Here is a 19,734-nt window from a genome sequence, read left to right on the forward strand (position 1 = left end):
TGGCAGTGACTGACTGTCAGGAACCGAGGCCCCAGCACCTGTCCTCCTCGGTTCCAGTTGCTAGGCGCAGGAGTCAGTCTTCCTTGCTCAGTCAGGGACACAGAACAGGGCATGGGAGAAGGGGATGGCTAAATTCAGGGCTTCAGCTCATAATAAACCACAGAAACCGATCCTTGCGAGCCAGGTTAGGGACACAGGACAGTGGCAGCCCACAGAGGCGTAAAGGCACTGGGGGCTACGTACTGCTTAACTGCTGGAGGGCACAAAGGGGAAAGTAGATATGCTGTCCCACTAGCCGAGAATGGCAGAAGGCTGAGGAGAATTTGCCCTCTGATTTGGGTCGTTCTTTTCTGCACCTCCCGCCCCCCAGGATCAGCGAAGTGGAGCCCAAGTACTACGCGGATGGGGAAGACGCATACGCTATGAAGCGGGACCTCACCCAGATGGCCGATGAGGTAAGTGTCCCCAGGGGACTGGTGCCGGCACAGCCGGGAGTCCTGGCCCTCTTCACCTCCGTTCCTCAGCAGACAGGTGGGGAGCTGGGCCGTGGCAGGGCTGTAAAGGAGGCTATCGCCCCCAAGACGCCATTCTCTGCAGAAGCCTGTACTGTCTGAGGCGTGATGGCAGAGGGGAGGGAGGAGGCCCTTGGATGTGCTGAGAACTAGGGCCCCCGGGGTTCAGGGGTGACACACAGCTGGGCAGAGGAGAAAGTCAGGGTCCTGCCCTGGCCCTACTGCCCCCAGCAAGTGACAGGTGCAGGCTTCCCCCATCCCCAGCGTGAGTGGCAGGAGAGGGCCCATGTGGTCTGGAGACTGAGGCCCTGTCTCCTTCCTCCTGCGTCTCCCTGGACTCCTGGCGGCAGCTGAGGCGGCACCTGGAGCTGAAGGAGAAGGGCAGGCACGTGGTGCTGGGCTCCATCGAGAACAAGGTGGAGAGCAGAGGCAACTCACTTCCAAGCTCGGGAGAGGCCTGTCGTGAGGAGAAGGGCCTGGCTGCTGAGGATAGCGGTGGGGACAGCAAGGATCTCAGTGAGGTCAGCGAGACCACAGAAAGCACCGACGTCAAGGACAGCTCAGAGGCCTCTGACTCCGCCTCCTAGAGCCTGCACTTGCTCCTCTCCCCACCCTGACACGCCCAGTCTGTCCTCGCTGCCCCTCGAGGTTTCACAATAAACTTCACCCAGCGGCCTTGGGGAGTTTGTGTGTGCGAGTGTGCACATTGGTGGAGAGGGTGGGGGACTGCCTCTCTCCAGCCCCTCTGTGTCCCTGTGGATATGGACCTCATAGCCTTTTGGCACCGCGTGTCCTGCCAAAGCCCAAGTAGAAGGGAAGAGCTTTGTCAGGGATTTAGGGGTGGGGCTCCCAAGTCTGATGGCTTTTGGCACCTTTGGGCCCAGGGGAGGGAGACCCTGAAGTTCTGGAAGCCAGTCCCTGCCAGGGAGGCAGATGTTCTGCCTTCTGAGCCCTGCTCTGCCACTGCTTTGCTGGGCTCCTGCTGCGTAAAATCCAACTGTTCACTGGGCTTCTCTGTTGGTGTCCTGTCTGGTAATGGCCCAGCCAGCTACCCAGCTGCTCAAGCCCTTGATTCCTCCCTCCCCTGCCATCCAAGAGGTCAGAAAGTCTTGTGTTTGACCACCGTAATACCCTTGGAATCTGTCCCCTAACCTAAACCTTCATTTGGAAATAGACTATTTTTAGTACAGTTTTAGGTTTATAGAACTGAGCAGATAGTACAGTTTCCATGTACCTCCCTCCCCCCCCATTTTCCCCTATTAACATTTTGTATTAAATGTTGCATTTGTTAGTTGATGAGCCAATATCGATAATTAACTATAGTCCAGGGTTTACATTTCCTTCTTTGTGTTGTGCATTGTTTTTTTTATTATTTGACAGAGAGAGACACAGCGAGAGAGGGAACACAAGCAGGGGGAGTGGGAGAGGGAGAAGCAGGCTCCCCGTGGAGCAGGGAGCCCAGTGCGGGGCTTGATCCCAGGACCCCGGGATCATGACCTGAGCCGAAGGCAGACGCTTAACGACTGAGCCACCCAGGCACCCTGCATTCTGTTTTTTGACAAATGCATAATGTCATTTCCTGCAGAATATAAGCCCTCCATTTTTGGGAGGGGGGGTTTGAGTATAGTTGACACACAATGTTACGTTAGTTTCAGGTATACAACATGGTGATTCAACATCTCTCTGTAATGCTCACCACAAGTGTAGCTACCATGGGTCAGCATACAGTGCTGTTACAGTATCATTGACTATATTCCCTATGCTGTGCCTTTCATTCCCATGACATATTCATTACATTACTGGAAGCCAGTATTTCCCACTCCCCTCACTCCTTTTTGCCCATCTCCCACCCCCCTCCCCTCTGGCAACCCGCAGTTTGTGCTCTGTATTTATGGGTGTCGGTTTTTTTTTTAAGATTTTATTTATTTATCTGACAGACACACAGCGAGAGAGGGAACACAAGCAGGGGGAGTGGGAGAGGGAGAAGAAGGCTGCCCGCTGAGCAGGGAGCCCGATGCGGGGCTCGATCCCAGGACCCTGGGATCATGACCTGAGCCGAAGGCAGACGCTTAACGACTGAGCCACCCAGGCGCCCCTGGGTGTGTTTCTGTAAGCCCTCCGTTTTTGTGGTTTTACTCCAGCCCTAAGATCTGCTGCCGTGCCTTTGTCCCTGCCCTTCCTTCTGGCTGCAGTGTGATCACTTGCTGCTGTTAGTCTCTGGGCAGGCTCTGCCTGGGTTGCCCACCTCCCAGCGGAGCTCAGTACTCCAAAGCTGTCCCTGTACTTCACGCGCCTGCTGCTGCAGACAGTGCCGGCTCCCCTGCTAGGCTGAGTAATTCGCCACCGGGGGCCCAGAGCTCCGTTTTCTCTCTGGCTGGCGCCTGGCACGTGACCATCAGGCCTCTGGGGAAGCCCAGACTGGAGAGGGCGAGGCTGCAAAGGTGCGCCTGCGCCAGCCCGCCCGTTCGCCGGCGCGCTGTGGGAGGGGGAGGTGGAGCCTTGCCCTGCCCGCCTGCGCCTGGCGTCAGTCCGTTCCTCTTCGTCAGCCGCGGCCGCCTTCTTTCCCAGGCTCTGACTGGTCTGGTGGCGGCGGGGCGGGCTTTCCCGGGCGGGGCGGGCATGCGCGCTGCCTCGGCCGCGCCGCAGCGCTGGTGGGAGGGAGTCCGCGGAGGCTCCCACGGCGCGGGGCCGCACCCTCCTTCCGCCCTCGGCCGGCCCACAGGGACCTGGCCCGCCCTCTGCCCTCCGTGCCCTGTGTCTCTGGCGGCCGGTTGACGCTAGGCCGCTTCCAGGCGGTTGGGTTTCCTGGGCGGAGGTGGGGGCCGCGGGGGGGCGGGAGCGGAGAGGGGAAGCTGCAGGCCCGAGCGGCCCTTGGGGCCCAGCTCTTCCCCGGTCTCTGCAGCACCCGCCTGTGGGAGGGGCCGCTTCTGTGCAGGGCTTGCTGAGCGGAGCTGGGGCTGGAAGGCAGACGGTGGAAAAGCAGGCCCACCCTTATCTTCTCTCTCTGTGGCTGGGGGTGGGCTCCGGGCACGTCTCCCCAAGGGATGAACCTGTACACAGACTGGGTGCACAACCTTGACCCCGGAAGCCCCCATTCTTTCTTTTCTTAAGATTTTGAGAGAGAGTGCACAAGCAGTGAGAGGGGCAGAGGGAGAAGCAGGCTCCTTGCTGAGCAGGGAGCCCCATGTAGGGCTCGATCCCAGGACCCCCGGATCATGACCTGAGCGGAAGGCAGACGTTTAACAACTGAGCCACCCAGGCGCCCCTCCCCACCAGGGAAGCCCCCATTCTTAAGCTTCTTCTGGAAATCTGACTTGTAGGAAAATAGGGGCCTCACAGCATCTTCATATGGGACCTTCACTGCCCAATTCATGTTCTCGTCTCTTCTCGCTCTGACATGGACGGCTGTAACATTGATCTCATCTTCCTCTAGTCCATCCTCCGCACAGCACACTTGACCTATGTCGGCCCTGAGGTCACCCCTCAGGATGCATACTCCACTCCTCAACACCTTGTACAAGGTCCCACACATCTGGTCCTCATCTTCTGCGGGATAATAGGCTTTTGGATTCTTTGAAAGGGAATAATGTAGCTGAAGATAGAGCAAGCACTAGGGCCTCAAAGGCCAAACAAGCATCCTAAAAGCCAGGGCTTATGTCAAGTTTTAAAGCAGTGGCCTTGGGGCGCCTGGGTGGCTCAGATGGTTAAGCATCTGCCTTCGGCTTGGGTCGTGATCCCAGGGTCCTGGGATCGAGCCCCGCATTGGGCTCCTGGCTCAGTGGGGAGCCTGCTTCTCCTTCTCCCTCTGCCTCTCTCGCTGCTCATGCTCTCTCTCTCTCTCTCTGTATCTCTGTGTCTCAAATGAATAAATAAGATCTTAAAAAATAATAATAATAAAGCAGTGGCCTAATGGGGCATCACATGAGTATTTCTGGAGCCAGAAAAGGATAGAGGAGGGGCGCCTGGGTGGCTCAGTCATTAAGCGTCTGCCTTCGGCTCAGGTCATGGTGCCCGGGTCCTGGGATCGAGCCCCGCATTGGGCTCCCTGCTCGGCGGGAAGCCCGCTTCTCCCTCTCCCACTCCCCCTGCCTGTGTTCCCTCTCTCGCTGTGTGTCTCTCTGTCAAATAAATAAATAAAATCTTTAAAAAAAAAAGAAGGTAAGGCCTCCGCCCTGGGCGCAGCAGGTGCGGATGGCCCCAGGCTCGAGGGAGGCCCGGCGGGTGTCAGGCAGAGGGGAGCTGGGCGGAGCCTTGAGTGCCCGCTGGCCCAGCTGCGCTGGGGACAGCGGCCGCCGCGGCCCTGGGCCAGCGCCCTGCTCACGCTCGGCGTCCTCCTCAGAGTAAGGATCTGGAGCAACAGCTGCAGGAGGAGCTGCTGGAGGTGGTGTCGGAGCTTCAGACGGTGAGCACAGGGCGGGGCCCGCCCCCATCAGAGCGAGGCCATCATCTCGCGCCCCCCCAGGCCAGGCGCAAGGAAGAGGATCGAGTGCCCAGGAGAGTCCCGGGTTTGGGGGGGACTGCAAGCATGGCCGTCTCTCCGTGTTCTAGGCACAGGGTGGCTGGCCCAAGTGCTCACATGGGGTCGGCTAGCTCTCAGGTCTGAATCCCAGATGGGCAGCCTGGCCTTGGTCCTCCCTGCAGGCCAAGAAGACGTACCACGTGTACCACATGGAGAGCGTGAATGCCGAGGCCAAGCTCCGGGAAGCCGAGCGGCAGGAGGAGAAGCGGGCGGGTCGGAGTGCCTCCGCCACCACCACCACCACCACCACCACCACCACTGAGGCAGGACCCCTCCGCAAGAGCTCCCTCAAGAAGGGAGGGCGGCTGGTGGAAAAGGTGGGCCTGGAGGGCACCTGTCTGTCTTCAAAGGCTCTGGTTCTAACCTTTGACCCTGGAATCCCTGGCTCTCCTTGGGACCTGCTGGGAGGTGGGGCATGGAGGGAGAAAGCAGGGCTGGTAAGGCTGGGCCTAGTCAGTTCTGCTGGCTTTCGAGGGCTCTCCTAGCTCTCCCCTACCCAACTGGAGTGAAGACAGCTTTGGTGCTCCCAACTCAGGAAACCTTTGCACCCACCCATCCCTGCCTCGCACAGTGCTGTCAGGTCTCAGAGGGGCAAGAAGACACATAGGACGGTGGTTGGGTGATGTGCACAGAGAGAATGTTTGAGGTGGCCCCTGAAAGGTTGGGGATGTACCAAGCCTGGAGGAGCTGAGGCAGAACGGGGGTTGCTGGCCCGAGATGGGAGAGTTTCTGCGTGGCGGTTGGGCGGGGGGGGGGGTGCAGCAAGGGAGGACACTGGGACTTCGGGGCCATGTGCTCCGAGGGCCCTGTGGGACATCGGAGGCACATGTCCACATGGGGAGGGGGGTGTGGAGAGTCCGTGGAAGGCCTGAGATGGGGGCTGGCTGGCTGGCCGAGTAGGTGACCCCGGTGTACTTTTGTGGTCTTGAGCAGCGTCAGGCCAAGTTCTTGGAGCACAAACTCAAGTGCACAAAGGCACGCAACGAGTACCTGCTCAGCCTGGCCAGTGTCAATGCTGCCGTCAGCAACTACTATTTGCATGACGTCATGGACCTCATGGATGTGAGTACTGGGTGGGCAGGCTGGGGGGCGGGGCGCTATGCACTGGGGCCCACCTGAGCCATGTGCTTGCCTCCTCCCCAGTGCTGTGACACAGGATTCCACTTAGCCCTGGGGCAGGTGCTCCGGAGCTACGCGGCTGCCGAGAGCCGCACCCAAGTCTCCCAGATGCAGGGCCTGGGCAGCCTGGAAGAGGCCGTGGAGGCCCTAGATCCTCCAGGGGACAAGGTCAAGGTGCTGGAGGTGCATGGAGTTGCCTTCTGTCTCCCACAGCGTTTTGACTACCACCCCCATGAGGGAGATGAGGTGAGGGTCACCGCCCCCCAGGCATGGACGCAAAGGGCTTTGTGTTCTCTGGTCTTCATTGTAACAGCGGTTAAGTCGAATGAATCCCACTTTGCTAAGGAGTCGAAACTCCTGAATGCAGCTTATTTCTCAGAGCCTCATTCAATGGTCTCAAGGCAAATGAGGCTCCCTAGAAGTTTCGCCACTTGCATTTGAAGCAAGCAAACTTCTGCCGTTCATTGGCTGAACGCAACCTCCCCACCACAGCAAACAGCAAAACTAGCACCAGGTGGACGCCAGGTAGTAGGTGGGTATCTAGCTGTCCATATAGTCTTTGTCCCAGTGTTCTGCATGTTTTAGACAATTCATAATACCAAGTTGAAGGGAAATAAACCATACAAGCTGTAGAATATAGCTAGCATCTTTTCACTTGTCCCTGAGCTGTTTTTTTTCCTTACCAGTTTGTCCAAATGGGCATTGTGAATGGACAGGGATTGCACAGAGCTTTTAGTTTTTTAATCTGTGTATTGATCCGAGTCATAGTTGAAAAAGTCAAATGTTACTCAAGGCTTACGATGGCCCCTGGCAGTTCTCTGACTCACCCTTTCTGTTCCCGATTCCACTCCCCAGAAACAGCCACTTCCCTGCCGTCCCCTAGCTGCTGCTTCTGGGGCTTCCCTCCCTGTGTTCAAATTGCACAGCACGCTGCTAGTTGCTTGTCAACAGACTTCCTTCCACAGCCGGCTAGCCTAGTGCGCAGCCCTACCACCGGCTCCTCTCCCTCCGTCCACCGCCCCAGGCAGCCTGTGACTTCGCTTGTCTGAAAATGCCTGTATTCTAGCCTTGAAATTGGTTGGTAGTTTAGCTGGATATAGAATTCAGAGTTGAGAATAAGTTTCTCTTTCGACTGTTAAAGGCATCGCTCCAGGCTTTCAGCATTGTCGGTGCGAAGTCCAATACCCTTCTGATTTCTGATCCTTTGTGTGTGACCTGAGATTCTTCTCCCTGAAGTTTTTAGGAGTCTCTTTCCTGCCTGGTAAAATTTTGTGGTGATGTTCCTTGGGGATCCTTTATCCTTCACGGTGCTGGGCAACCGGTGGGCATTGTCAGTTTAGAATACTGTGGCCTTAGGTTTTGGGCTTATATTATTCCTTTGATCATTTCCTCCCTCTAGTTTTCTTTTCTCTCACTTTCAGGAATTCCTATAATTGGATGTTGGACCTCATGGGTCGATTCTCTAAATTTCTTATCTTTTCTCTTTCCTCTTCTCCTACCTCTATACTTTTTAGTTCTGCTTTGTTTTCCAAATTCCTATTTAAAATAACCCTTTGTACTTGTCTTGCGGACATCATGTTTTCTCAAATCATTCTGAAACATTCATTTTTGTTTTCTTTTTTTTTTTTTTAAGATTTTGTTTATTTGACAGAGACACAGCGAGAGAGGGAACACAAGCAGGGGGAGTGGGAGGGGGAGAAGCAGGCTTCCCGCGGACCGGGGAGCCCAATGTGGGGCTCGATCCCAGGACCCTGGGATTATGACCTGAGCCGAAGGCAGACGCTTAACGACTGAGCCACCCAGGTGCCCCTCATTTTTCTCTGCTCTCTGCATTTTCTGTTTTTTCTTACAGCTAAAAAAAAAAAAAAAAAAAAGCTTGCTTTCGTCTTTCTCTTTCATTTCATTTTTTTTCCCTTTCATTTTAGAGCTTCCCTCAAATGGCTGGCAATTCTTGGCCATCAGGTCATATTTAAGAGGAGCTGCTGAGAGGTAGATTAGATGAGATATCTGATGCTCATGAGCAGAGCTTGTCAACGGGGGCTTCCCCTCAGGGAAGGGACTCAGACCATCGCTTTGAGGGAGACCCCCATGGTGGGGAGCCTGGGGTGTCCTGGTAAGAAGGTGCTAGAAAGGACTAGTAGGACCTGGGCTGAGGTTACAGGATTTGGGAGAGGGACTCGGCCTAGATACCGTTGAGAAGAAGGGGTAACTCTGATTGGATGTCTTCATAAATCTTACCTAGAAGGCAGGAGTTGGGGGGGTGGGGGGTGAAGGGAGGCTAAAGCAGCCCACACTCCTATATTAGCCTGAACAGAGGGAGGTTTGGTTATTTCTGTGGCTTCGACAAAGTTCTTGTTTTTGTCTGCACTTGGATGTGATTATGAGGTGTCCTTGTTTTTGTCGTCACCTCTCACGGTCACAGAGTGACCTTGTCTGACGCTGATGCTCTGTGACATTCCTTATGTTCAGTAGGATAACACCACGTCCCATCTGGGCGGCTCCAGATGGCAGTGGCTGCTTTCTTCTTTCTCATCAGTAGGAAGTTTTGTCCCCTTCTTTAGCTGTGACTAGTGGCCCTAAGTCCAGAATCCCTCTGATTTATCCTTTCCAGAGGCTAAATCTCTACTTTTCTGCTAATTGTATGGGTTTGGGGGAGGGTCTTCTAATGTTAATGTTTCCTAGAGTCTGGAGAGACTTTTTTTTATAATTCTGATAAAACATACATGAGATTTACCATTTTAACTATTTTAGCTGTATATGTATATATGGATGGATTTTTTTTTTTTTTTAGTAATTTCTGTAGCCAACGTGGGGCTCAAACTCACGACCCCAAGACCAAGAGTCACATGCTCTACTGAATGAGCCAGCAGGTGCCCCAGTTTTAACCATTTTTAAGTGCGATGTTCAGTGACATTAAGCACATTCATATTGTTGTGTAGCCATCCCCACCCTCTGTCTCCAGAACTTTTCCATCTTCCCAAACTGAAACTGTCCACGTTAGACACTCGCTCGCCCTCCCCCCAGCCCCCCAGCGCTCACCGTCCTACTTTCTGTCTCTCTGAATCTAGATCTAGACTACTCTAGATCACTCATGCGCGTGGACTCATACTGTATTTGTCTGTTGTGATTTGCTGGTGTCGCTCAGCATAGTGTCCTTGAGGTTCATGGATGTTGTAGCCTGTGACAGGATCTCCTTCCGTTTTAAGGCTGAAGAACATGCCATTGTATGGACAGAGCACGTTTCGCTTATCCATTCATCCCTTCATGGACACTTGGGTTGCTTCCTGCTTTTGGCTGCTGTGAACACGAGTGTGCAGATCTTTCTTGGAGCCCCTGCTTTCCCTTCTTTTGGGGAAACACCCAGAAGTGGCATTGCTGACTCCTATGCTGAGTGTAGGTATAAGTGTTTGAGGAGCCACGGTATTGTTTCCCGGACAGACTTTAGCAGGTCCTGGTTTCTGCACCTCCTGCGCCTGCCAGGTGCCTGCCGCCTCGGTCTGGTGGCATTTCCGCCGCTCTGGTGGCTTCTCCAGTGCCGGCCTCGCCTGGTGTCCCCATGACCTAGGCCTTCACCCGTCCCTTTCCAGTGGGGCTTGAGGAGGACAGAGAGCGGGGCATGTTTAGCTTGCCGTGGATAAGCGAAGTCTTCACTCTCCTTTTTTTTTTTTTTAATATTTTATTCATTTATTTGACAGAGAGAGAGGGAACACAAGCAGGGGGAGTGGGAGAGGGAGAAGCAGGCTTCCCGTCGAGCAGGGAGCCCGATACGGGGCTTGATCCCAGGACCCTGGGACCATGACCTAAGCCGAAGGCAGACGCTTAACTGACCGAGCCACCCAGGCGCCCCCGAAGTCTTCACTCTCAATTTTAACTTGATGTCAGTGTCAGAGTTCCCTGGATGCTTAAATTCAAAGGAGAGCCATTCCTCGCTTCCTAAAGCCGTCTCCTCCCATCCCCCACTCTGCCCACAGGGCAAGGCATTCGAATTTTGCCACAGGGAATCTATTTCTGCCTGATTAGAGTGAGCAGTTTTTCTAGCTAGGCCCTCCCTCTTCTGTCTCAGACCCCAGCCCTCCTGACCATGTTTTAAAAAATAATCAACTGCTCTATTGAGGTATGAATCATATACCGTGTAATTCACCCATTTCAAGTGTACAATTCAGTGGGTTTTAGAGTATTCGCCGAGTTACGCAACCATCACCACTCTCTCATTGCAAAACACGTTCACCCCCCAAAAGAAACCCTGGACCCAGGAAGCAGTCACTCCCCACCCTCCTCCCCCATCCCCCCATTACCCACTCACCTCCTTTCTGTGTCTGTGGGTTTGCCTCTCCTGGACGTTTCATGTAAATGGAATCGTATGATATATGTGCCTTTTGTGTCTGGCCTCTTTCACAGAGCAGAATGTCTTCTATGTTCACCTACATGCAGCATGGATCAGCCAGGACACCGCTCCTCTTTGTGGCTGAATGACATTCCATTGTATGGATGTCCCACACTTGCTTTTCCATTCATCAGCCCATAGGCACTGGGCTCCCTCCGTCCTTGGGCTGTTAGGAGTAGCGCTGCCATGTCTGTACGCAAGGGTCCGCGGGCACGTACGAGCTCCTTTCTCTTGGGGAGAGCCGGGTGTCAAGGACTGGGGGTCCTGGACAGCAGCCGCCGAGGCGATGGAAACGTGCACGCTGCCTTCATGCCCGGAGGCCTCAGTGCCCGCTGCCCAGCCCGCTCCCACGCCTGAGCTTTGTGCCCCCGGGCCCAGCCCTCAGTCCCCTGCACGCCGTCCTGCACAGGTGGCTGAGATCCGGCTGGAGATGGAGCTGCGGGACGAGATTCTGCCCCGAGCCCAGAATATCCAGAGCCGCCTGGACCGACAGACCATCGAGACAGAGGAGGTATGAGTGCCCTGGCTCGGGGTGGGGACGTGGAGCTGGAGCCAGGGAGCCAGGGAGCCAGGTGGCCGTGGCCTCCCCTCCCCCTTCCTTCTGACTTGGACTTCCTGTCCCTCGCTCGTGCCCCATTTCTTCCTGCCCTGGTGCTGGCCGCCCTCCAGGTGAGCAAGACCCTGAAGGCCACACTGCAGGCCCTGCTGGAGGTGGTGGCGTCGGAAGACGGGGATGTGCTTGACTCCCTCCAAGCCAGCCCCTCCACCCCCTCCACCGAGTCCCTCAAGTCCACCAGCTCGGATCCAGGCACCCGGCAGGCTGGCCGGAGGCGGGGCCAGCAGCAGGAGACGGAGACCTTCTACATCATGGTGGGGAGGGGGCAGCTGGGGGGGCAGGGATGGGGCATGGGGAGGACCCAGAGCTGGGATTAAAACTTTGGGCTCTTCTTCGGGCTTCCCAGAAGCTCCAGGAGTACCTGAGTGGACGAAGCATCCTTGCCAAGCTGCAGGCCAAGCATGAGAAACTGCAGGAGGCCATTCAGCGAGGTGGGCCCCACTTCTGGCCCTGGGCCGCTACCTCCCCACCCCCAGGGCCGGGAGCGCACCTGCCCTCCGCTCTCCTGCCTGGGGCCCCCACCCAGCCCATGTTCCTCTCTGCCCAGAGAGGTTGGTCGGCAGGCCCGAAAGAACCCAGCAGGGCTCCTGGCCCCTGTCCTGTTAGCCTTTCTCTCTGCCGTGCATTAAGGACCTCCTGGCCTGAAAAGCGCACCTATGTTTTCTACCCCCAGGTGACAAAGAGGAGCGGGAGGTGTCTTGGTGAGTGCGTGCTGCGTGCAGGGCCCGTGTGTTCTGATGAGTGGGTTCTGCAGGGACCAAGGTGCCATGTCCCCATCTCCCCTCTCCTGGGGCCCAGCTCTGCTGCTCATCGTTCCGTGGCTTCCATTTCCCACTTGGCCCCGTGGGTTCTGGACTAACTCGTGGGCTCCAAGGCCCTGTTTGGCTGGGCTAGGGGGTGGGCCATCCTATTCTCCATGCCCCCTCCCCTCAGAGCCAGCTTCCATCCACTACAGGACCCAGTACACACAGAGAAAACAGCAGAAGAGCCGCCACCCCCGCCCCAGCTCCCAGTATAACCAGAAACTCTTCGGGGGAGACATGGAGAAGTTTATCCAGGTACTGGCTTTACCTCGTGCTCCAACTGAGTGCAGAGCCTCCCCCGCATTTTGGTTTCTCTCCAGCCCTGGGCCATCTCTGTGGCCCGGCTGCCTGTGACCCCCAGTGCCCTCCGCTGTCGACAACTGGTCAACTGTCCCTTCCTGGATGGGCCTCTGTCAGGCCTCCACCAAGTGAAGGGGACATCCTTCACTAGTAGCAGGCATCTACAGAGGGGCGCCTGGGTGGCTCAGTCCGTGAAGCATCTGCCTTTGGCTCGGGTCGCGGTCCCGGGGTCCTGGGATGGAGTCCCGCGTCGGGCTCCCTGCTCGGTGGGGAGTCTGCTGCTCCCTCTCCCCGCCTCCCGCTCGTGCTCGCTCTCTCTCTCAAATAAATAAATAAGGTATTTAAAAACAACCACCCAAACAAAAAACAAAAAACCCCAGGCATCTACAGAAAGCCTCAGGCCAGAGCATGTGAGAAGTAGAGCCCACAAGCCCCGCTCCGGCTAGCGTGCCACTGGGGGTCCTAGGCGGCGAAGTAAGGGAAGCAAGAAGGGTCTGAAAAGAAGAAATAGCGCTGGCCTTTCTTATGATGTGATTATGCACTCTGTGTGTATTCAAAGAGCAAACAATGTAAGACGCCCGGGAGCGAATCTCACAAAACACATGCCAGGCCTCCTTGCCAATAACCATCATGGCTTGTTAAGAGAACATACAAGGGAGCCAGTGACAAGGAGGGACTGTGAAGTGAGCACCCTCTCTGTCCCCAGAGCTCAGGCCAGCCCGTGCCCCTGGTGGTGGAGAGCTGTGTCCGCTTCATTAACCTGAATGGTAAGCAAGACCTGGGCCCTCCTGCTGCTCACCTGGCACCCGATCCTCGAGGGGGTGGAGAGGGGACTTGGCACCCATCGGCTCTCATCCTCCCCCCAGGCCTGCAGCACGAGGGCATCTTCCGGGTGTCAGGCGCCCAGCCCCGGGTCTCAGAGATCCGTGACGCTTTCGAGAGAGGTAGGGACAGGCAGGAGGGGGTAGGGGTCGGGGGAGAGCCGGAGCTGGTGTGATTGGCCTCCTGCGCCTTGTGTCACCTGCAGGGGAGGACCCGCTGGTGGAGGGCTGTACAGCTCACGACCTGGACTCAGTGGCAGGGGTGCTGAAGCTCTACTTCCGGAGCCTGGATCCCCCGCTCTTCCCACCGGACCTGTTCCGAGAGCTGCTGGCCTCTGCAGGTGAGGCCAGGGCTGGAGGCCGGCCGGGCGGGAGGGGCCGCTTTCCTGTCGCTGCGGCCTCACTCCTGCTTCTCTCCCCGGGGTGGCGGGGGGGTGGCCTGGGCCGCAGAGTTGGAGGCTGTGGCCGAGCGGGTGGAGCGCGTTGGCCGTCTCCTGGCCCAGCTGCCCGCACCAGTGCTGGTCGTCCTGCGCTACCTCTTCACCTTCCTCAACCAGTGAGTGCTTTCTGGGCGACGGGGAGGGCTGACGGTGGGGCGTGCGGGGGCCACCAGGCGGGGCGTTCCCCGCCCGTGACCCGCGTGTGCCCCCAGCCTGGCTCAGTACAGCGACGAGAACATGATGGACCCCTACAACCTGGCCGTGTGCTTCGGGCCGACACTGCTGCCCGTGCCCGCTGGGCAGGACCCCGTGGCCTTGCAGGGCCGGGTGAACCAGCTGGTGCAGACTCTCATCGTGCAGCCCTCCCGGGTTTTCCCACCGCTGACCCTGCTGCCCGGCCCCATCTACGAGAAGTGCATGGCACCGCCCTCCTCCAGCTGCCTAGGGTATGCTCTTCGTGTGCGGGGGAGGGGGGGTCCAGCAGAGGGGAGCCCCCTCATCTACTCAGATGCCTCACTCTGACCTCAGGGATGCCCAGCTGGAGGGCCTGGTCGGGGAGAACGAGCCGGAGCTGGAAGCTGGGACCCTGGCCCAGGAGGATGGTGAGGGGGGAGAGAAGGAGGACCCGATCCTGTCCCCGCCCTGGGTGCCCCCTCCGCCTCCCAACTTGGACCCCCTTTTCTCCCCAGACCTGGAGGGGGTCGTGGAGGCCGTGGCCTGCTTTGCCTACACGGGCCGCACAGCCCAGGAGTTGAGCTTTCAGCGCGGGGACGTGCTGCGGCTGCACGAACGGGCCTCGGGCGACTGGTGGCGGGGCGAGTGCTCAGGCGCCCGGGGACTCATCCCGCACAAGTACATCACGCTGCCCGAGGGGTGAGTGAGCAGCTTCTCCGTCCCCCGGGTGTCTTGCCCCTCCCCTACCCCGAGTCCTAGCTTCCCTAGGCCTGGGGCGGCCCAGACCACTTCTGGCCAGCACTGAGCCCGCCGGCCCCCAGAGCCTGCGCCGGGAATGAGTGCTTTCAACGGGCTGTCTCTCCGACCCTAGTGCAGAGAAGGTGGGCCAGGGGCCACAGGCGAGCAGTCCCGAGGTCCTCCTGGCCATGGAATTCGTCCATCGGTGAGCGAGGGAAGGATGGTTCTTCGGGAAGACTCATTTTGGTGGCCCTCCTTGCCCACCTTGGCCTGAGCCCTGCTGTTGGGGAGCCAAGGCTGTCCCGGGCAGCAGGTGCTGGGCCAGGTCAGAAGGGGCTGGGGTCTGGCTTTGGCCATGTGGAGAGGGGCCCAGCTGGGGGAGAGTTATCCGGGTGAGGGATGCCAAAGGAGGACAGAATGGACCCGCTGGGCCAGCCTCACTCTTCCCCCCTCCCTTGGCCATGCCCTGTCTGTACCCTGCAGGCCAGAGCCATGCATCCCACCTGAGGCCCCTCTGGGCACACCCGGGGGCCCCTCTGGGCACAGACGGCACTGCTTGGTCCCCACCTCCCCGGAGCGGTATGTGGAGGTAGACAAGGTGAGAGCCAGGACTGGCCGTGTGGCAGAGAGCGGGGCAGAGGGGCACCTCTCCTGGGGGGGGTCTCTGCCTCCCCTTAGGAACCAAACTCTTTCATCCCAAGGTTCAAGTCTGACCTTCCTGGCCTCAGACCAGCTGGCTGAGCCCAGCCTAGGGAGGGACAGGCCGGCAAGGGTGTGAGCCCAGAGGGCAAGGACGAGCCCAGAAGCAGGATGGAGGGGGACACAGGGGCTCATGCTATTGGGCTTCACGTTTGGTTCTTGACTGGGAAGTGGCAAGTGGGAGTCCCAGGCAGGCATGGCATCTAGAGCCAGGATAGGTGACAGGAAGTGACCTAGCAGGCACTCGGTGGCCAAGGAGGATGAAAGGGACAGATGGAAGAGATAGACAGATGGGGTGGGTAGCTGGCTGGGGAGCCGGGCACGGTGGTGGTTCTCACAGGAGGAGAGAATGGGTGCTGGATGTGGCTCCGGCAAGGGGGCAGCTTGCGGAGACCCGGCTCCCTGCTCTCACGGGCCTGGCACGCCCACCTGCGGGCTCCCAGTGAGCACCGCCAGGCTCAGACAGAAGCCCTGGGGCCAGTGTGAGCTGGACGACAGAGCCCAAGAGCACACAGCTGTGGCCACACGGACGCTCATGCCAGGAAAGCAGGAGTCAAGTGGTAGGGGTGGGGGGGGGAGAGGGCGGCAGGGGGACACTGACCTGAGAGGCCCCAGCACACTGGTGGCTCCGGAGGCCAAGGAGTGGCTGTGATCCCAGCCAGGGAGAGCGTAGGTATGACAAAAGGGAGGATCTATTGGTGTCCCCAGAGGAGGCTCTGACAGCTACACCAAGAGTGGCAGGAGGGAGGGGCGCCTGGGTGGCTCGTCGTTAAGCGCCTGCCTTCGGCTCGGGTCATGGTCCCCGGGTCCTGGGATCGAGCCCCGCATCGGGCTCCCTGCTCCGCGGGAAGCCTGCTTCTCCCTCTCCCGCTCCCCCTGCTTGTGCTCCCTCTCTCGCTGTGTCTCTCTCTGTCAAATAAATAAATAAAATCTTTAAAAAAAAAAAAAAAAGAGTAGCAGGAGGAAAACCAGGCAGGGGAGGGGGGCGGCAGCTTTGGGGCCAGTGGAGAGGAGGGGCGTGGTGACAGGAAGGTGGCCAAGGGCTTTGGTTTTGGAATGAGAAGGAGTTCAAGTGGACGCTTGGGCAGCAGAGGGAGGAAGGCCCCCCTTCTGCTCAGGTGGTGACCCCCTGACCTGGGCGTGGGAGAAAGGGCTGGCTAGGTTGGGGGAGGCTCTCACCAGATGCCCTCCCTCTCTCTTCTCCCCTCTAGGCCGTGGCACAGACCATGGACTCCGTGTTTAAGGAGCTCTTGGGAAAGACCTCCGCCCGCCAAGGCCTCGGGCCAGCGTCCACCAGCTCCCCCAGCCCCGGGCCCTACAGCCTAAAGCCTCCAGCCTGCGGCCGCCTCGGCAAGAACAGAGGCTTCTCCCGGGGCTCCGGGGCCCTGGCGTCCCCCTCGGCGTCCCCCTCGGCGTCCCCCTCGGCGTCCCATCCCCAGAGCCTGGACTGGCCCCTTAAGCACTGAGGCTCTGCGGCTGCCCTGCAGGCCCCGCCCCGCCCCAGGTGGCCACCCTTGGCTTCTCCCTGGCCCCGTGCAGCCAGCGCTGGGCTCCTGCCCTCGCCCCCTTCGCAGAGGAAGACACAGCTGCCTGCCCCACAGCCCTGGCTGTGGCCCCCTTGGGAGGCAGCTGCGGAGGGAGGCTGGGGGCAGGCCCCTCCCTGGCTTTGCTGTGACGGCCTGTCAGTGGCTGTTGCGTGGTGGGCTCCCAGGGCCTGTCTCTGCCTCCGCTGAGGGTGCGAACCTGGTGGAGGCTGGCAGGCGTGGGCTGCCATTTATAAAGGCCTGTGTGTTCACTCCCCCATGCAAGCCAGTTGTCTGTCCTGGGGGGCTGGGCAGGCAGAGGCACTGTCAGATGCCGGGGTGCTCAGCAAACGTGGCAGCTTAGGCAGCCGGGACAGCTTCCATGAGGGGTCTCGGCACAGAGTTGTCCGTGCCAGGGCCGTGTGGTGGTGACTTGCACACCGGGTCTGGTGGCCGCTGGGGGGGCATCTGAGAATGACTTTCCACACTGCCCTACAACCGCCGTTACCCAGATCCAAGGAGACTCACCGGGTGGGAAATGAGCTGGAACCTTTATTAGGGAGAGAGTGAGAGGGGACTAGAGAGGCGGGGGTGGGGGGGTGGGGAAGGAAGGTCCTCTGGCTCCACCCCCTTTCCTTCCTGCCGGGCTCCCTGGGACCTCTGTCCCAGGGGCGGGCACTGGCTGGGGTGGAAGCCCACGGCCACGGCCCCAGCCCCTCCCCACGCCCCGGAGCCAGTTCCCCGAGAGCCCCCTCCTCCCCGGAGCTCCCAGGGCCAGCCCAAGGCAGGCAGCGGGCTTTCACAGAGCCTCTAGAAGCCTCTCAGGAGGAAGTGTCCTTGGCCAGGAAGGAGCTGGCAGTGGCGCAGGACTCCTCCTGGGGCCCCGGGCTGGGTGGGGCCCGACTCTGGGCGCAGCAGAGCAGGCTGCGCAGCTCGGAGGACACACTGCTGCTGAAGAAGGCGTAGATCCAGGGGTTGGTACAGCTGTTGAGGCTGGCCAGCAACATAAGCAGCACGAAGGGGGCCTCTGTGGGGATGGAAGAGTCCGGGCTGGGACTGAGGTTGCCCATGCAGAGGTGCAGTGACCCCATCTGCTCACTAGGGAAGAGCAATCCACGTGAGCCCATGTGTGTTCCCGAGCCCGAGGCTGGAGGCGTCTGGGGGTGAAGGTGTCTATGCGGCCGAGCCTGGCCGGTCCCCCGCAGTCCTAGCCGTGGCCACACGCACCTTCCAGGGGCGCCTTCGGGTCCCACGCTGCCCACAGCTGTACGAGGAAGAAAGGCGCCCAGCACAACACGTAGACAATCACAATCACCAGCGTCATCCTCACGGTCTTGGCCATGGCTGCTGACACCCGGGCCCCCTCACTGGGGCTGCCGGTCCGGTGCCCTCCACGGCCACCCCCAGCCCTCTCTGCTGGCCCCAGCACCAGGCTGGCATGAATCTCTCGGAAGATGAGCACCTGGCAGGCAGCGATGCCCAGGGCAGGTGCCACAAACACCATTAGGGCGATCCAGGTGACGTAGGCTCGGAGGCCCCAGGGCTCAGCAAAGTGGGCCCAGCAGTCAAGGACCCCACTGCCATTTCCCACGTCACGCTGGGCAAAGATGAAAAGCTGGGGCAGGCTGAAAATGAGCGAGAAGGCCCAGGCCACCAGCACCGGCCGGTTCCAGTGAGCTCCACCTCCGTGGCGGTACGCCAGCATGGGGTGGCAGATGGCGCGGTGGCGGTCCAGCGTCATGGCCAGGATCATGTAGGAGGAGGCATACATGCCCACCATCTGCAGGTACTTGACTGCCCGGCACAGGGCATCAGGCCCACGGAAGCGGTCCGTGGCATCCCACGCCAGCTGGGGCAGTACTTGGAACAGAGCCACGGCCAGGTCGGCCAGGCACAAGTGACCAATGAAGACGTGCATGGGTGCCCAGCGACCCCGCCGGCCCCGGCGCGCTAGGACCCCCAGCACCAAGCCATTGCTCAGGGCCACGGCCACAAAGACTGTGGAGAGCAGGGCTAGCTCCGCCTGGACGAGCAGCGGGTTCCGGGTCTCCAGCAGCTCCTTGCTGCTGTTGCCAGGCAGAATAGGTGGAGAGAGGGTCCAGGGCACAGCTGGGCAGGGGTGGAGGAAGAGGGCCAGGTTAGGGGATGTGCTGGGCACGGGGCCCTGGGCCCAAGGAGGTTCCAGCTGGACAGGCGGAGCCAGTGGTCCGAGCAGCCATCAACCTGGGCCTCCTGCTTCCCTCCAGCCTCCCTTGTCCCGGCTCCCAGCAAAACAGATGCCATTCCCGCCTCGCGTGCTGGGGAGGGAAGGGCAGCCCCAGCCCCCAGTGAGCACGCAGGGCCGTGCCCTCCCCTCCCCGCACGGGCAGCCTGGAGAGCAGGGTGAGGGAGGTCTCAGGAAGAGGGGCTTCTTTGCTTCTTCCAACCCCACTCAGCCTACCTGGCTCATCCCAGTGGAGGGATTGGCGGGGGGATGGGTCGGGGCCCCGGGGCTGGAACCTTACCAGAAGTGGTGGATGCCATGAGCATGGTGGGGCCGGGGCAGGTGTCTCGAGCGCCTGGAGGAGACACGGTATCGAGCTCAGCCTCCCATTCGAGGGGTCAGCCACGTTGTCCTAATCTCTAGACAGGGGCCCCTAGAGAGGTGGTGAGGTCTGGCCCCACTGAGCCAGTCACGGACCTCAGGGCCCCCTGTGCTCCTCCAATCCTGGGCAGGTTAAGATAGAAAGGAGCAGTCATGCAGATGGATGAACATGTCCTAGGACCCATCTCGGCAGCCCCCGCAAGATCTGAGGCAGACATACAGGCTCGCCTCCCCCACACACGCAGATGGAGGCCGGGAGAGGTGGCCGTGGGAGGGCAGGGGCTGGGCAGGAGAGGCCAGCATGTCCCCAGGGCTCCTCGAAGCCCCTTACCTGGCTGGGCTCTCTGGGCTCCGGGCAGCTGGGCAGTGGCGGATGCGAAGGTGGCCCAGGAGCTCAGATCTGCTCTCCATCCCCTGCCCCGCCCCAGCCCGGCCTCTGGGAGTGACCTGCCCAGGAGGGGACTTCCTCTCTCTCCCCTCCCCCACGTGCCTCTCCTGGCCT

The 19,734-nt window shown here is 59.4% G+C and overlaps 2 protein-coding genes across 2 annotated transcripts in view; one reads left to right on the top strand and one right to left on the bottom strand.

Annotated features, from left to right (window-relative positions):
* Positions 1–16,776, top strand: part of ARHGAP4 (Rho GTPase activating protein 4) — an 18,277-nt gene extending 1,501 nt beyond the window's left edge. The window contains exons 5-25 of the mRNA XM_044911899.1: positions 371–455; positions 863–1,033; positions 4,852–4,914; positions 5,154–5,348; positions 5,965–6,093; positions 6,175–6,396; positions 10,944–11,045; positions 11,204–11,404; positions 11,497–11,581; positions 11,824–11,851; positions 12,106–12,208; positions 12,960–13,020; positions 13,120–13,197; positions 13,281–13,415; positions 13,525–13,630; positions 13,727–13,960; positions 14,043–14,116; positions 14,204–14,387; positions 14,560–14,631; positions 14,910–15,024; positions 16,337–16,776. Of these exons, the coding sequence (XP_044767834.1) occupies positions 371–455; positions 863–1,033; positions 4,852–4,914; positions 5,154–5,348; positions 5,965–6,093; positions 6,175–6,396; positions 10,944–11,045; positions 11,204–11,404; positions 11,497–11,581; positions 11,824–11,851; positions 12,106–12,208; positions 12,960–13,020; positions 13,120–13,197; positions 13,281–13,415; positions 13,525–13,630; positions 13,727–13,960; positions 14,043–14,116; positions 14,204–14,387; positions 14,560–14,631; positions 14,910–15,024; positions 16,337–16,591 (2,698 nt within the window). The 3' untranslated portion in view covers positions 16,592–16,776. The remainder of the gene's footprint in view (positions 1–370; positions 456–862; positions 1,034–4,851; positions 4,915–5,153; positions 5,349–5,964; positions 6,094–6,174; positions 6,397–10,943; positions 11,046–11,203; positions 11,405–11,496; positions 11,582–11,823; positions 11,852–12,105; positions 12,209–12,959; positions 13,021–13,119; positions 13,198–13,280; positions 13,416–13,524; positions 13,631–13,726; positions 13,961–14,042; positions 14,117–14,203; positions 14,388–14,559; positions 14,632–14,909; positions 15,025–16,336) is intronic.
* Positions 16,777–17,469: 693 nt separating this feature from the next.
* On the bottom strand, positions 17,470–19,177 carry AVPR2 (arginine vasopressin receptor 2). The gene is made up of 3 exons (XM_021682951.1): positions 19,153–19,177; positions 17,874–18,757; positions 17,470–17,673 (listed from the first exon to the last, which is right to left on the bottom strand). The coding sequence occupies exons 1-3, from the start codon at positions 19,175–19,177 to the stop codon at positions 17,470–17,472; spliced, it is 1,113 nt and encodes a 370-aa protein (XP_021538626.1).
* Between the last annotated feature and the right edge of the window lie 557 nt (positions 19,178–19,734).

The sequence above is a fragment of the Neomonachus schauinslandi genome, chromosome X (assembly GCF_002201575.2).
Source record: "Neomonachus schauinslandi chromosome X, ASM220157v2, whole genome shotgun sequence".
NCBI classification, from domain to species: Eukaryota; Metazoa; Chordata; class Mammalia; order Carnivora; family Phocidae; genus Neomonachus; species Neomonachus schauinslandi.